At 35.8% G+C, this 15,668-nt stretch overlaps 1 protein-coding gene across 1 annotated transcript; it reads left to right on the forward strand.

Moving 5' to 3' along the window:
- Positions 1-8,688: 8,688 nt before the first annotated feature.
- LOC133312312 (uncharacterized) lies at positions 8,689-12,076 on the forward strand. Its single transcript, XM_061513485.1, has 2 exons — positions 8,689-8,982; positions 11,320-12,076. Exons 1-2 carry the CDS (start codon positions 8,815-8,817, stop codon positions 11,851-11,853), a joined length of 702 nt encoding a protein of 233 aa, XP_061369469.1. The 5' UTR covers positions 8,689-8,814; the 3' UTR covers positions 11,854-12,076.
- Positions 12,077-15,668: the final 3,592 nt, after the last annotated feature.

Raw genomic sequence — 15,668 nt, forward strand, 5'->3', positions numbered from 1 at the left:
AGAGAAAATGAAGAAACCGTTTTTTCCTTTTTTGGCAAATTAAATAAGAAACTATTTTTAAAATTAGGTTGTCATCATCTAAGAAAGATATATGTTCACTGAATGAGTTTTCACAAGATTCATTGAACATATATATTCTCACAACTATTTCTTAAGCGCACTTATATTTTTTTATGAGAAGAATTTTAATCATGTCAAATTTAAGGTGTACACTTTTCTTGTTAAATTATAATATACAAAAACTCGATTTTTATTTTACTTTAAATTTTCACAAAAATTATTATTTTTAAATTAACAGGTTAATTTGGTGTAAATACATATGATCGTGTAATATTTTTGAAGTATATCACATTGTAAAAAACTAATTTAACCCAAAAGCTTAAGCTATTGGGTGAGAGCCTTTATAATAATTTATATTATTCTTTAACACCTCCTTACACGAGAGTTTATTGGACTTAAAAAGTAGATGAAAAAATAGGGGGCATTTAACCCAAAAGCTTAAGCTATTGGGTGAGAGCCTTTCTAATGGTTTATATTATTCTTTAACACCTCCCACACGAGAGTTCATTGGGCTTGAAAAGTAGATGAAAAAATAGGGGGCAGTGAAGATCGAACCCGAGACACGAGGCTCTAATACCATGTAGAATCAATTCAACCCAAAAGCTTAAGCTATTGGGTGAGAGCCTTTCTAATGGTTTATATTATTATCTAACACACATATTCTACTATTAGGTTTATCAATTTTTACAATCAAGTTGCATGAAAAATTCTTATAAATCTCATATTCTTCAAGTTAATGCCGTACATTTGTTCAGATAGGAACGACGAATTAATTGAAATGTACATACGCTCATAACTGATATGAAAACTACTTCAATGCAATACAACAAGAAAAAAAAGCTGGGAAAGTTAGACAGTGTAAAAAATGCTAAACTTTTAGAGGAAAGTAAATAACATGAAACTTATTTTTTTTTGTGGAATAAAAATAATATATTTTTATTTTTATTTCTAATGGTTGTGTTCTCCTCGTCTCCCTGTGACGGTTCTGGATCTGGTCCAGGTTTGTGTTTGGACTTCATTTTGCGTTGACGCACAGATCCCTCTTCTACCGATTAGTTGTGTGATCTGTCTTTTTGATTATTTCTTCTAATCTTGATTATGGACTCTCATGTCTCCAATGTTTCTGGGTCTCCGACTGGACAAAAGTCGGAGTCTACTATTTTTTCCTATTATATCCTTGCTCCGTTGAGTGTGGATAAATTGGATGGATCCAACTATGATACTTGGTCATCCGATCTGCGCCTTTGGTTGGAAGGACAGAATTATACATCCCATCTCACCACTAAGGCTGAATCTGTGACGGCCACTGAGCGCACAAGATGGATGATGATTGATGCTTAGTTGTTGTTGTGCAATTGTGTACCCCTTTATCAATCACACATTACGCAAGTGCACGTGTCAACAAATAATAAAGTGGATGTGTGAGTCCAGATATCGTTCCCATGAAGAAAACTATAAAATTAGGATCAATGTGAAGCAATTAAGGTAACAATAATGATTTGTAATTGGATAATGTCTAATTTAACAATTAAGAAATAAAATAAACTAAGATTAATGATTAACTAAGAGAATGCAGTAATAAAATAGGTTTTCCAAGTATTAAAGATAGATTGGGATAAATTTCCCCATTATTGCAATATCACCAGAATGCAGTAGCAATGCTATAGCAATTATCCAAACAGTAATCAGAACACTAATGCATGCAAGGGCTGTCATCAACTCTACATGTATACTAAGTCCCACATCTCTATGGCCAACATAGTTATGAATCATTAAGTGCAAGTTCCATTTGATTTTGTGGTGTGAATGATCTCTCTATCCACAATTAGCTAATTAAATTAGTTAAACCACAATGCTTAATAACTTTCTGAGTTCACCTATATCTCTATAGCCCAAACCCCAATTATCTTGCAGCTCTCTCTCGATAAGTCAACAAGAATAAAGACAAAGTAAGCACTTTATTAAACAACTAAAAGGACAATCATAGAGCAAAGTTTAGGCAAACTGATTACATCACAATAAGGATACTCTACCACCCAATCATAACAATTTAGCCCATACTTGGGTGGGAAGAAACAACAAAGAAAGAATAAGATTCCATTAAACTAAAGTAAAGAAAACAGGGACGTTGCTGTAGCACTGCTCACGCAGCTACCGTAGGCTCCACCACCATCAACCTTACTTCAGCCGCCGAAATAGTGCAGGGATCCACCGGATTTGATGATCTCTCTACCAAACCCTAGCCTCACCCTTTGATTCCTTGGATCTCTCTCAACGAACCCTCAAATTCTCTCTATGTGTTTCCCCCACTTTCTCTCTCTAGGATCTGATTGAATGTCTAAAGCATGTTTAGCGTTCCTAGCCTCCTTTCTGTGTGTAGGGTTCGTTCCTTTATATTCTTGATATTCTGGGCCTCAAACAGCTCTTCAGGTCCATGTAAATCTTCATTCAAATCTGTCGTGTGAGAAGATAAGGATGGTACTCTGTTTTGCTGTAATGCTGACAAAGCATTCTTTCCTTATTTGCTGCAGCTATGATTGAAGATACAACTGTGTTTTGCTGCAGCGCTTGATTGAAGATTCTTTCTTTATTTGCTGCAGCTATGATTGAAGATACAACTATGTTTTGCTGCATCACTTGATTGGAGATTCTTTCCTTATTTGCTGCAGCGCTGAATGCTGCAGCATATCTCATTAGATTCTTTCCATTTCGTGTTTCAGGTCTGAATTTGGAAATGTAATCACTGATTTAATGAAGCTTTAATGGTGATCATTTGAATGTTTCAAAGCGCGTAGCCAGCTCAGGACTCTGATTACACGTTCAGGAACTTCTTCTAGCTAATTGGGCTTGGATCCATAACTTGCTGGTGATGATGCATTGCTGACCTCATCTGCACTGCTACAGCACCGCTTTCCGATGCTACAGCATTGACCTGCAGTAAAATAACAAGTGCATTTAAATGTTTCCAATACCTCAATTTATATCCAAATACACATAATTAACATAATTCTCAATCATGAAATCATAGAATTCATGCATTAATCATATAAAATCAAGAGAATTATATGCAATCATGGTACCAAAATATCACAATTAAGTCCAAAAATAATTCTCTTTTGGAGAGTTATCAGTTGTGTAGTCTCATTAAAGTTACTTTTCATCCGTCAATTAAGCAGATTTTTCGACCTGCTAATACCTGTGAAGCTATTTGGAGTCAGGCAAAAGCACTGTACACCAATGATACACAAAGACTTTATGGTGTGTGTCAGAAATTGATGACTACCTTTGTTCCCCGGGACTTCAATTGTCCTATGACTACCAATGATACACTGGAAAGCTTTTATGCATTCATTGTCATCAGACCAATCATACTATTGATCGCTGTTGGAAGCTTCATGGAAGGCCACCTCCACCTCCTCGGAATGCTCATGTTGCTCAAGCTTTCTCTAGTACCTCTGCTTTAGGGTTACCTTCCAGTGCACAACCTCCAGCTGCTCTTGTTAACGAATTTGTGACTTGGTGGTCTGAGAAGCAAACATCAGGTCCTACTGCATCCATTGCTCCCACTGGTAATTCTTTTGCTGGAATCTCTCAGTTACACTCTATAGGCCCTTGGACTCTTGATTCTGGGGCTTCTGATCACATTTCTGGTAATAAGTCCTTATTCACTTCCCTTTGTACTACTGGTTCTTTTCCCACTATTACTATGGCCAATGGGTCTCTGGTCCAATCACGGGGAATTGGCACGGTTCTTCTTTTACCTAATTTATCTCTGGATCATGTTCTCTATGTTCCAGATTCTCCTTTTAACTTACTTTATGTTAGTCGTTTGACAAAATCCATTGACTGTGTTGTTTCTTTTACTAAAACCTCTGTCATCTTTCAGGATCGGAGTTCGGGGAAGGAGATTACCAAAGGATGTGAGTCTCAGGGCCTCTATCAACTATTTCCCTCTTCTTCAGCCTGCTCCATTGTGAATTCTCCTCTTACTATACATGCTCGTCTGGGCCATCCTAGTCTTGCAAAGCTTCAGAAGATGGTTCCACATTTATCTTCTCTTTCCAATTTAAATTGTGAGTCTTGTCAGTTTGGGAAACATACTCGTAGTACATTCCCAAGTCGTCTTAGTCGTCAAGCTGTTTCTCCTTTTTTTGTGTTCCACTCTGATATTTGGGGACCAAGTTGTCATTCTTCTACTTTAGGATTTAAGTATTTTGTTACTTTTATTGATGATTATTCCAGATGTACTTGGTTATTTTTAATGAAAAATCGGTTTGAGTTATTTTCTATTTTTCAATTATTCTACAATGAAATAAAAACTCAATTTGGTATTCATATTCGTACTTTTCGTAGTGATAATGCATGTGAATACTTATCTCATCAATTTCAACAATTCTTTTCATCTCATGGCATTCTTCATCAAACATCTTGCCCTCATACACCTCGAAAAAATGGTGTAGCCGAGCGCAAGAATCGCCATCTGGTTGAAACCACTCGTGCTTTGTTAATTGATGGCAATGTTCCATACACATTCTGGGGTGATGCTATACTTACTGCATGCTATCTCATTAATCGCATGCCATTATCTGTTCTCAATCATAAGGTACCTCACTCTATTTTATTTCCCCATCAATTTTTATATCCTTTGACTCCACATGTGTTTGGTTCTACGTGTTTTGTTCATCATCTTGGTCCAGGTTTGGATAAATTAGCTCCCAAGTCTCATAAATGTGTCTTTCTGGGTTATCTTCGGTCTCAAAAGGGTTACCGTTGCTACTCTCCATCTTTACATTGATACTTTATCTCGGTAGATGTTTCCTTTTTTGAATCAGTTCCCTTTTTTGGATCCTCTACTACTCCTGTGGACACTGATTCTGTACAGTCATCTTTCCCAGTCGACTCTTTTGAATACCTTCCGTCTTTACCAGTCCATGTTTCTGACTATCCTTCTATCACCTCCTCTCCTGATGAGATTGAACATAGTTCGTCAGATGTATCTGTGGACTCACATTCAACTGCATCTCCTCCATTGGCTTCGGTTCCACCTTCGGATAGTGACCTCCCCATTGCTCTTCGTAAGGGTACTCGTGATACTCGCCCTCCGTCTAGGTATACAGTCAATATTAGTTACCATCGTCTTTCTCCATCATATTTTGCATGTCTTTCCTCTTTGTCCTCTGTATCTGTTCCTAAGACTACAGGTGATGCACTTTCACATTCGGGATGGAGACAAGCTATGATTGATGAAATAAGTGCTCTTCATCATAATGGCACATGGGATCTGGTTCCTCTTCCTTCTGGAAAATCTGTGGTTGGTTGCAGATGGATTTATGCTGTTAAGGTTGGACCTGATGGTCAAGTTGATCGTCTTAAAGCTCGCTTGGTGGCGAAGGGTTTCACTCAAGTGTTTGGATTGGATTTTATTGATACTTTTTCTCCTGTGGCGAAAAATGTCTACTGTTCGCCTCTTTATTGCCATGGCTGCTATTCGCCATTGGCCTCTCTACAACTTGATATCAAGAATGCTTTTCTCCATGGTGATCTTGAGGAGGAAATTTATATGGAGCAACCTCCTAGATTTGTTGCTCAGGGGGAGTTAGGTCTTGTTTGTCGTCTTCGTAAGTCTCTCTATAGCCTCAAACAATCTCTAAGAGTTTGGTTTGGTAAATCTAGCAGTGTTGTTCAACAATTTGGCATGACTCGGAGTGAAGCTGATCATTCTCTCTTTTATCGTCATTCCGCTTCTGGATCTATTTACCTGGTGGTATATGTGGATGATATTGTCATCACAGGTAGTGATAGGCATGGGATCACTCAATTGAAACAACATTTATGTCATTATTTTCAGACTAAGGATCTTGGGAAACTTCGATACTTCTTGGGAATCGAGGTGGCCCAATCTAAAGCTAGCGTTGTGATATCTCAGAGGAAATATGCTCTGGATATTCTTGAAGAAACTGCTTTGCTAAATTCAAAGTCTGTTGATACTCCTATGGATCCAAACATCAAGCTTCTACCAAATCAGGGGAGCCCTTTCCAGATCCTGAGCAGTATAGAAGATTGGTTGGAAAATTGAACTACCTCACAGTCACTCGGCCTGATATTTCATTTGCAGTTAGTGTTGTCAGTCAATTTCTTAATTCTCCATGTAAAGAACATTGGAATGCAGTCATTCGTATTCTTAAGTATATCAAGGCATTTCCAGGAAAAGGCCTTGAATATGAAGATAAAGGTCATGATAAAGTTGTTGGGTACTGTGATGCTGATTGGGCTGGTTGTCCAGTTGATAGGAGATCTACTTCTGGATATTGTGTCTTTGTTGGAGGCAACTTGATTTCATGGAAAAGTAAGAAACAAAGTGTAGTTGCCAGATCAAGTGTTGAAGCAGAATACCGCTCCATGGCGACTACTACTTGCGAGCTCATATGGCTTAAACAGCTTCTCAGAGAGCTTAAGTTTGGAGACACTGGACAAGCAACTCTCATTTGTGATAATCAAGCAGCTCTGCACATTTCATCTAATTCAGTGTTTCATGAAAGAACCAAGCATATAGAAATAAATTGTCACTTTGTTCGAGAAAAGGTTCTTGTTGGTGAAATTAAAACTAGTTTTGTACCATCTAATGAGCAATTAGCAGATGTATCTGCAAAATCTTTGAGGGGTCCTCGAATAGAGTTTATATGTAACTAGCTTGGTGCATATGACCTATACGCTCCAGCTTGAGGGGGAGTGTTAGAAAAATATTGTAATTAGTATTTTCCTTATTTCATTAGGGTTTGTATTAGGTCTGATTGTATTAGGTTTGGGCTTAGCCCATTAGTATGTCTATATATTGTACATTCTTCATCAGTTCAACACACAGTTTATTTCAATGTTCCTATCTTTTCTTGTTATTTAACATTTACAATCAAGTTGCATGAAAAATTCTTATAAATCTCATATTCTCCAAGTTAATGCCGTACATTTGTTCAGACAGGAACGGCGAATTAATTGAAATGTACATACGCTCATAACCAAGGAAGCACGGACACTCCAAAAAACAGGGAGTGTCGTGTCCGACACGCCGACACGCTCCGACACGGTGTCCGACACGCTCCGACACGGTGTCCGACACGCGGTCAACATTCCCGACACGTTGACCATTTCGACACGCGAATTTGACTGTGTCCGACACGTCCCGACACGTTCCGACACGGTCAAATGGCATTTTCATAAAAAAATTATTTTTTTAAAAAAAATTTAAATTTTTTTTAAAAAAATTGAAATATATTAATAAAGCTTCCACCTGATCATACCAATTTTTTTTTTTGCTTTTTTTTTCTTCCCTTAAGTAGATAAGAGATCATCTTAGCATCATTGTTGTCAATTCTTATTACGCTCTTCCTGTATCTCCTTCTCTCTGATCTCTCTCTCTAATTTGATTTGATCTCTCTATATGATATTATCTCTCTCTCTCATCCCAGTTTCTGTTTTTTTTATTAAAGCTTCCACCTTTATAACGTGTTTATGGGTATTATTAATGTAGTTTCATTTTTTTATTAAATTATTGAATATTAAATGAAATATACACTATATAAATTAAAAATATTATTTAATATTAAAAGTGTCCCAATGTGTCGAAATACATATTTTTTTAGGATTGATGTGTCAAGAGTGTCGTGTCGTACCGTGTCACGTGTCGTATCGGTACTACATAGCTCATAACTGATATGAAAACTACTTCAATGCAATACAACAAGAAAAAAAGCTGGGAAAGTTAGACAGTGTAAAAAATGCTAAACTAGAGGAAAGTAAATAACATGAAACTTTTTTTTGTGTGTGGAATAAAAATAGGGCTTGCAATTTGTCATGTTGCATGAGAAATTAAAGTTTTCCTACAAAGAGAGAAAGGGGTGGGACCCACCTTAAAGAAAAAAATAAAAAATAGAAAAGTGATTGACACGGACATTGAAGTGAAAGTGGGAGGAGAGGAGACTTCTCATGCAACATAAGAAATTTTTTCCCATAAAATAATATATTATAGTCTTTCTCTCGAAATTACCCAGCAAAAAGGTTGTAACAATGAATTGAAACCCTGGTAAACAAGGATAGTAAATATGGAAAAGGCTATTCACTTAAATTACGATTAGTCTATTGATAACAAGTTAACCAAATTAAGTTCTTTTCCGTACGTAGACATAACTTTAATATGCTAAACGGGTCCTTCCACTTATTCTCTCCTCACTAAAAAAAAGAAGTCCTTTTAATTATTTATATGCCTAAATAAATAAAAACAACTTAATCTCCATTAGTAGCGCTACCACTAAGTAACCACCGGCATTAGAATAGTGTAGTTGCTAGCATCTTTTGCCTTTTCTTTGTTCCACTTACGAGAAATTAGTAGTTATGCACATGGTTTATTGAATTATTTTTAAGACAATCAAATTATTATTTTGGTATTATAAAAATAATTTTAAAAATAGATGTATTTTTATCATGATGTTTTTAATTTAACAAAAATAAAGATTTCAACATTTGGTTGTCTTTCTAGACCGTGCCTAATAAAAAAGTTGTCTCCACTCCCGCGATTTTCCTTTATAAATGCAACTTCTTAGTTCAAAAACAGACGAAACTTATATTCTAGTGGGAGAGTATCTGCAAGGATATATCACTGCAAAGAGCAGCAGTACTGAAAACTCACACACAACGTACATATATCCCTTTAAACTTCTGAGAGAGTGAGAGAGAAAAGGGGGGAAGAAGCAGAAAATTAACATGGAATGGAGGAAATATTATTTGGATGTGATGCTTGTACCATTAGGATTTCTGATGACCATTGGTTATCATGTTTGGTTATGGTATAAGGTTCGAACACAGCCTTCTTCCACCATAATCGGAATCAATACTCATGGAAGACGCTTCTGGGTCCCTGCCATGATGAAGGTACTATATATATCTTGTCCATGAATACATTAACAAAATATATTATTATTTGATTGTTTCCTTTTTCAGTAACTTTTTGTTTTGGCGAAAGCATGTGGAACTAATCTGCGTTCCTAATTCTAAAACTAGATATTATCCAGCTTTTCAATTCTATCTTCATATGAGTTATCATATACAATGATCTCTCTCTATATATCTCTTTAGTTAAAGAGTTTCTCTGTTTCTGATATATACTTGTTGTATGAATAATGGATAGGTATTGATATGACCAAGCGATTTTGATTTAAGATCTACCTCTATTTCTTACATGTTTTAGCCACAAAATTTGACGTCACCCGTTTGCATGATCAAAGCCGCAGTGTTAAACTAGTTAATTTGCTAAATGAGGAATTGTGAAAAAGCATATTTTACAAATTAAGCGTAACCGTGTCCTTGGAATATAATCATCTTTATTCTTAGTACTTATAAAATATTTTACTATATGTTAAAAAATTATGATGATTTGGATGATATTATTAAATTAACTTTTCAGATTTTTATAATTTATCTTGGGCTTATTTTGAAGTTAGTATCTAAGTTTGTGAATAAGGATTAGTTCAAAGTATAGGATCGAATAGGGTCTAAGTGAGATGTTTCATCTTTCATTCGCTTGTCCAGACCTTGCCAAAAATATTTTAATTTAATATAGGAAAAAATGTTTGTCATTTTAAATGACATAAAGTTATGTCATTTCAAGAGAGAGATAGACACAAGAAAATATTTTTATATTTAAAATTTAAATTAAAAAAAAATCATCCACTTTTTCTTCCATGATTTTCATTTCGAGTGTCTATCTCTCTCTTAAAATGACATAACTTATGTCATTTAAAATGACAAATACCAAACCCTTTAATATATTAAAGCTTGTGCATGTAGTGATATTATTTGTAGGTAAAATTATTTCTCCAGCCACTCTACGTACAACAACGACAAGTGTATGTTTATGATTCTCTACATTTAATGCTTTCATTCTTTGTATGGTTATGATTCCTCGCATTTAATGCTTTCAAGTATATATATGGCAAGTATTTGATTGTTGTATGTATAACAACGGCAGAAATGTAAGCCCCTTATTTGTATTTGTAGTATTCTGTTATTATATTGATTTTAATTAATCATCAAAATTTTAGGCACTCATATATTTTGCTTAAATACGTTTCAGAATATTTATTTGAAAGCTAGTTAATCTATTTTAGTTTATAATTATAATTGAGTTATACTCCAATAAGTATTTCTTAAGGCTTGTGTTTTTAGATATTTTGATATAAAAGCATTGATTTGATTCCCTTCATTTCTAATGAATTTTTCAACGCTAGAGTTGAAGTGTTCCCAAAATTATATAGTTACTTTTTAGAATATTTTACGTATATAGGAGCTAGATATAGTGGTAAGTGAGCCATCATTTTAATAAATAAATAAAAACTTATGAATATTTTGCACATGCTCAAAAATTCTTTTTAAAATCAGCCCAAATGTAAGCATACGGTAAAATTAACAATAACTAATCAAACATGACATGGTTCGAAGATATTGCTTTAGCTAGATGGATTTCAGGGCCCTGTCTTTGCTATGATGTTTATCAGCTAGGAATCTTGAAATTACATACATACAAATATGAATATTCGAGAGAATCTGCATACTATTGGCTGGCCTAGGTTTTGGAATTTTTTTTTATGAGAATGCAGGGCCTTTTGCAAAACATGGCCCATCACTTTCATATAAAAGTGGGTTAGTAACTTCATGGAAAAAAGTGGGTTAAAGAGTCCGCACTTTGTTTCTGTGGTCTGGTATTGATTATAAATTGAAATCTTAGCAAAATGAAATAAAATGTCAATCATGTTTCTGACCACAATCCACAACGGAAATCCCCTTTTATTTTATTCTTACCGCTATGTAATGTGGGTCACTCTTTTTGAAGAGTTAACTGTTGGTTAATTAATTATGAGGCAAGAGTTTGTTCTTTAGATAAGATCGTTTTTATTTTTGTATGCTGACATAATCATATCTTTGGCACATGAATGGACACTCATAATCAACATATACTACATCAATATTGGGTAAAAGAAAAGAAACTTTGATCTAGAAATTTATAAAAATTAAATGACACTGAAATAAATATAAAGGGATATATTTATCTTTTGTTAATTTTTTCTTCTCATCATGATTCAAATAAGGATATAGACCATATCATATATAGAGGTTGTAATGAATGTAAATTAATTTATATATATTCCATATAAACCATGTAAAGGTCGTTTACTCACAAAAACATTTTTTTTTTTTTTTTGTTCGTGACAGGACATTGAAAAGAAGAACATCCTTGCAGTTCAAACTCTTCGTAATATGATAATGGGATCAACACTTATGGCCACCACGTCTATTCTCCTCTCAGCTGGCTTAGGAGCGGTCATAAGCAGCACTTACAGTGTAAAAAAGCCTCTGAATGATGCTGTCTATGGAGCTCACGGAGAATTTATGGTAGCACTTAAATATGTGACAATCCTAACTATATTCTTATTCTCATTTTTCTGTCACACTCTGTCGATTAGGTTTCTCAACCAGGTAACCATCCTCATTTGCACACCACAAGATGTCATGTCCATGATTACACCCGAATATTTGACTGAGCTTTTGGAGAAGGGAACTATTTTGAACACTGTTGGCAACAGGCTTTTCTACTCAGCACTTCCTCTATTGCTTTGGATATTTGGGCCTGTGTTGGCTTTCTTGGGTTCTGTCGCTATGTTACCAGTGCTTTACAACATAGACTTTGTTTGTGGAAATGGGAAGGGAAAGATCGTGAAGAATGACAAAGGGAACGACTATGTTTGATGTATTAATTGAGCCTAAGATTAAAACATGAAACAGATAGAGAAAATATGTGTATACGTCATTAGGTGCATCATTTACAACTTTAAAGTTGTAAAGGTGTTTTGTTTGTATCTTTTATCTATCTTCCTCGTTCAACTGCACAAGCCACATGCTGAAGAGCTTTCTTAAAATAATTCAATTGGGACTGGCTTTTCCAATGTGGCTTTGATTGTGATTACCATTATTCACCTTTTAGCTGTTTCGTAATAAAAGCTTTTCTCTTATTATGGCACACTAAAGTGCTTTTCAGTTTTCATGCCTTGAAGTGAGTAGGCATTAAATATAATAATGTTGGTTGGCCACAAGCCACCCACTGTTGTAGATTAATAAGGGTTGATTTATGTGAACCACATGTTTAGATCATAGAATCTTTGATTATAAGTTTGATTAAAGGAATGAATATTCCGAGCGAATCATCAAATAAAGCTTTATTACTACTACGCAATAAGATCTATGCTTTATTATCACACTTTCACTATTTTTCATCAACAAATAAAACTTTATTAGTATGTTTGTAGCTCAATTGTCACCGATTTAACTCTTTAAGATTAGGGTATATATATGTTGATATATATTGGATACTGATCTGTCAGGTCATCTTTACCCATATACATGGTTGCGCATCCAATGAAACAACAAAGATGACGACACCAACAATAATAAAGCCTCGTTAGTGGCTATTATGCAAGATCAAAGAGAGGGAGAATCTTAACATGCAAGATGAGAGAAAGAGAGAAAGCCAACTCGAAATTAAATGTGTTTTTCTATATTCTAATTGAATCAGTTGACAGAAAAGTATTTATATACAAACACTTCTAGGGAAGAATTAAAGAACGAAAGAATGGTTTTAACTACTTAACCAACCTGGAACAGAATTAACAAAAAAGAAACTAACTAATTAAGTTACATTGGGCTGGGCCCTTTTTATTTGTTGGGCCCAAGTTAGATTTCACCGGCAACACCCCCCCACAAGCTTGGGCTGGGTTGTGAATGTCAAGAAGCCCAAGCTTGCCAATCAGAGCATTGAACAGTGATGGCAATAACGGTTTGGTGAAGACGTCAGCAATCTGGGCATGAGTAGAAACCGGCAAGAGATGAATTAATCCGGATTGAATCTTCTCGCAAACAATATGACAGTCAAGCTCGATGTGCTTGGATCGTTCATGGAAGACTGGATTGTAAAAGAGATGAATCGCAGAAAGATTGTCACAGAAAACTGTAAACGGTTTCAGTTGTTGAATAGCTAAGTCTTGTACGAGAAATGACAACCATTGGAGTTCACAGGTTATGGAGGCCAAGGCACGATACTCTGCTTCGGTAGATGAACGAGAAACAATTGTTTACTTTTTTGATCTCCAAGAGATGAGTGAAGAGCCAAGAAAGATGCAGAAGCCAGTAATCGATCTTCGAGTATCAGGACAGCATGCCCAATCTGCATTTGCATATCCACTGAGTTGCACAGAAGAAGTAGCAGGAAAGAACAGTCCTTTGGAAGGAGAACTCTTCAAGTATTTGAGAACTCGATTGGCAGCTTCAAGATGGACATCAGTAGGAGCAGCCAAAAATTGGCTGAGTTGATGAACACTGAAGCTGATATCCGGGCGAGTGGTTGTCAGATATAATAATCTCCCAATGAGTCTACGGTACAGGGAAGCATTTGGAAGTAAGGTACCTATATCACAGCACAATTTGACCGAAGAATCCATTGGAGAAGGAGCTGGTTTACACGCCAATAAACCAGTATCAGAGATAAGCTCTAAAGTATATTTTTGTTGATTTAGTATGATGCCAGAAGAAGAATGTGAAACCTCAAGTCCTAAGAAATATCTGAGTTTCCCTAAGTTTTTTTATCTTGAACTGACTATCCAGAAAGGCTTTGACCTGCTGTATTTCTGCCATGCTATCCCCAACCAGGACAATATCATCCACGTAAACCAATAGAGCAATAAAATGGTTATCTTGCTGTTTGGTAAACAAAGAGAAATCAGCATGAGATTGAGTGTAGCCAAGAGATGAGAGAGCAGCAGAAAGTTTGGAGCACCACTGTCGACTGGCTTGTTTAAGCCCATAAATAGACTTTTTTAATTTGCAAACCAGAGAAGGATCAGGACAGGAAACACCAGGTGGCAAGGTCATGTATACTTCCTCATGTAAGTCACCATGAAGGAAAACATTGTTTACATCAAGTTTCTCCAAGAACCAATGCTTAGAAGAAGCAAGAGACAATAACAAACATATTGTGGTTAACTTTGCCACTGGACTAAAAGTTTCAAAATAGTCTAAGCCTTCATTTTGTGTATAGCCTTTAGCTACAAGGCGAGACTTGTACCTTTCAATAGATCCATCAGCTTTGTGTTTGATTTTATACACCCATTTGCATCCTATGGCACTCTTACCGTGGGGAAGTGGAACAAGACTCCATGTATTATTATGATCAAGGGCTGCAATTTCTGTTTTCATAGCATGCTGCCAGCAGTCATGTTTCGAGGCTTGTGTGTAAGTGTGTGGTTCTGTATGTGTGGTGATGTTAATACAGAGAGTTTTATAAAGAGGAGAGCAGTTGTCATAAGATAAAACAGTGGATAAAGAATATGTAGGATTTGAGGATGAAGTAATACATGAGATAGGTTGATGAGCTGATGTGATGGAGAGATTGCAATGATAGTCTTGCAAGTAGTTTGGCTGACTTCTGGCTCTGAAAGATCGTCTGGTTGGAGCAGGTGAAGGTTGATGAGGTTGTAGTGGAGAATGGGGTATGGGGTCAGGTGTGTCATTTGGGGCAGTGGAGGAGGTCGCTGTGGTATTGTGTCAGTAGGAGGAAGTAGTGGGAGGTCAGAAAGATTGTGAAAATCAAAAGTAAGTGGAGATGAATCAGAATGATTGGAAGGATTATCTGCTTTGGTTTTTATATCAGTAAAAGGAAAAACATGTTCAAAAAATATAACATTTCGAGAAAGAAATTTTTTTTCTGATTTTGAGATCAAGAAGAATGTAACCTTTGACACCTTCTTGGTAGCCTAGAAAAATAGCTTTATAGGCTCTGGAGGCAAATTTTGTCCTTTGGGAAAGAAGAGTAGAAGCATAGGAGAGACAACCAAAGACTTTGAGATGCATCAGTGTGGGTGAATGCTGAAAAAGAATATCATAAAGAGTGGAATGGTTTAGTAAAGGGGTGGACAATCGGTTTATAAGGTGAATGGCATGACAAATGGCATAGGACCAGTATGGAAGTGGAAGGCTAGACTGAAAAATGAGAGCTCGAGCTACATTTAGGATGTGTTGATGCTTTCTTTCAACAATACCATTTTGTTGGGGAGTTTCAACACAAGTCTTTTGAAGTAAGATACCTTTTTCTTGATAAAAAGATGACATATAAAATTCTGCTCCATTGTCAGATCTAATACATTGGATAGTTTTGTGAAATTGATTTTCTATCATGATAATGAAATTTTGTAAAGCTCTTCTAGCTTCACTTTTGGATTTTAGCATTAAAGCCCAAGTAAAACGGGAAAAATCCTCAACAATAGTCAAAAAATATCGATGACCATGGATGGAAGGAATGGAATATGGACCCCAAATGTCTACATGTATCAATTAAAAACTACAGGTTGTTTTGGTATTGTTGTGTGAGTAAGGTAACTTGTGCTGTTTAGCAAAATGACAAGTATCACATGGAGCAATGTCTTTAGGAAGAATGAAAGGAAATTTTATTGCCATTTGTTTCAATACAGAGTAAGGTACATGACCTATTCTATGATGCCATAGTATAGATGCAT

The sequence above is a fragment of the Gastrolobium bilobum genome, unplaced genomic scaffold, assembly GCF_033153095.1.
Source record: "Gastrolobium bilobum isolate Gb01-03AN ecotype WA unplaced genomic scaffold, APGP_CSIRO_Gbil_v1 utg10651, whole genome shotgun sequence".
In the NCBI taxonomy this organism is placed as follows: domain Eukaryota; kingdom Viridiplantae; phylum Streptophyta; class Magnoliopsida; order Fabales; family Fabaceae; genus Gastrolobium; species Gastrolobium bilobum.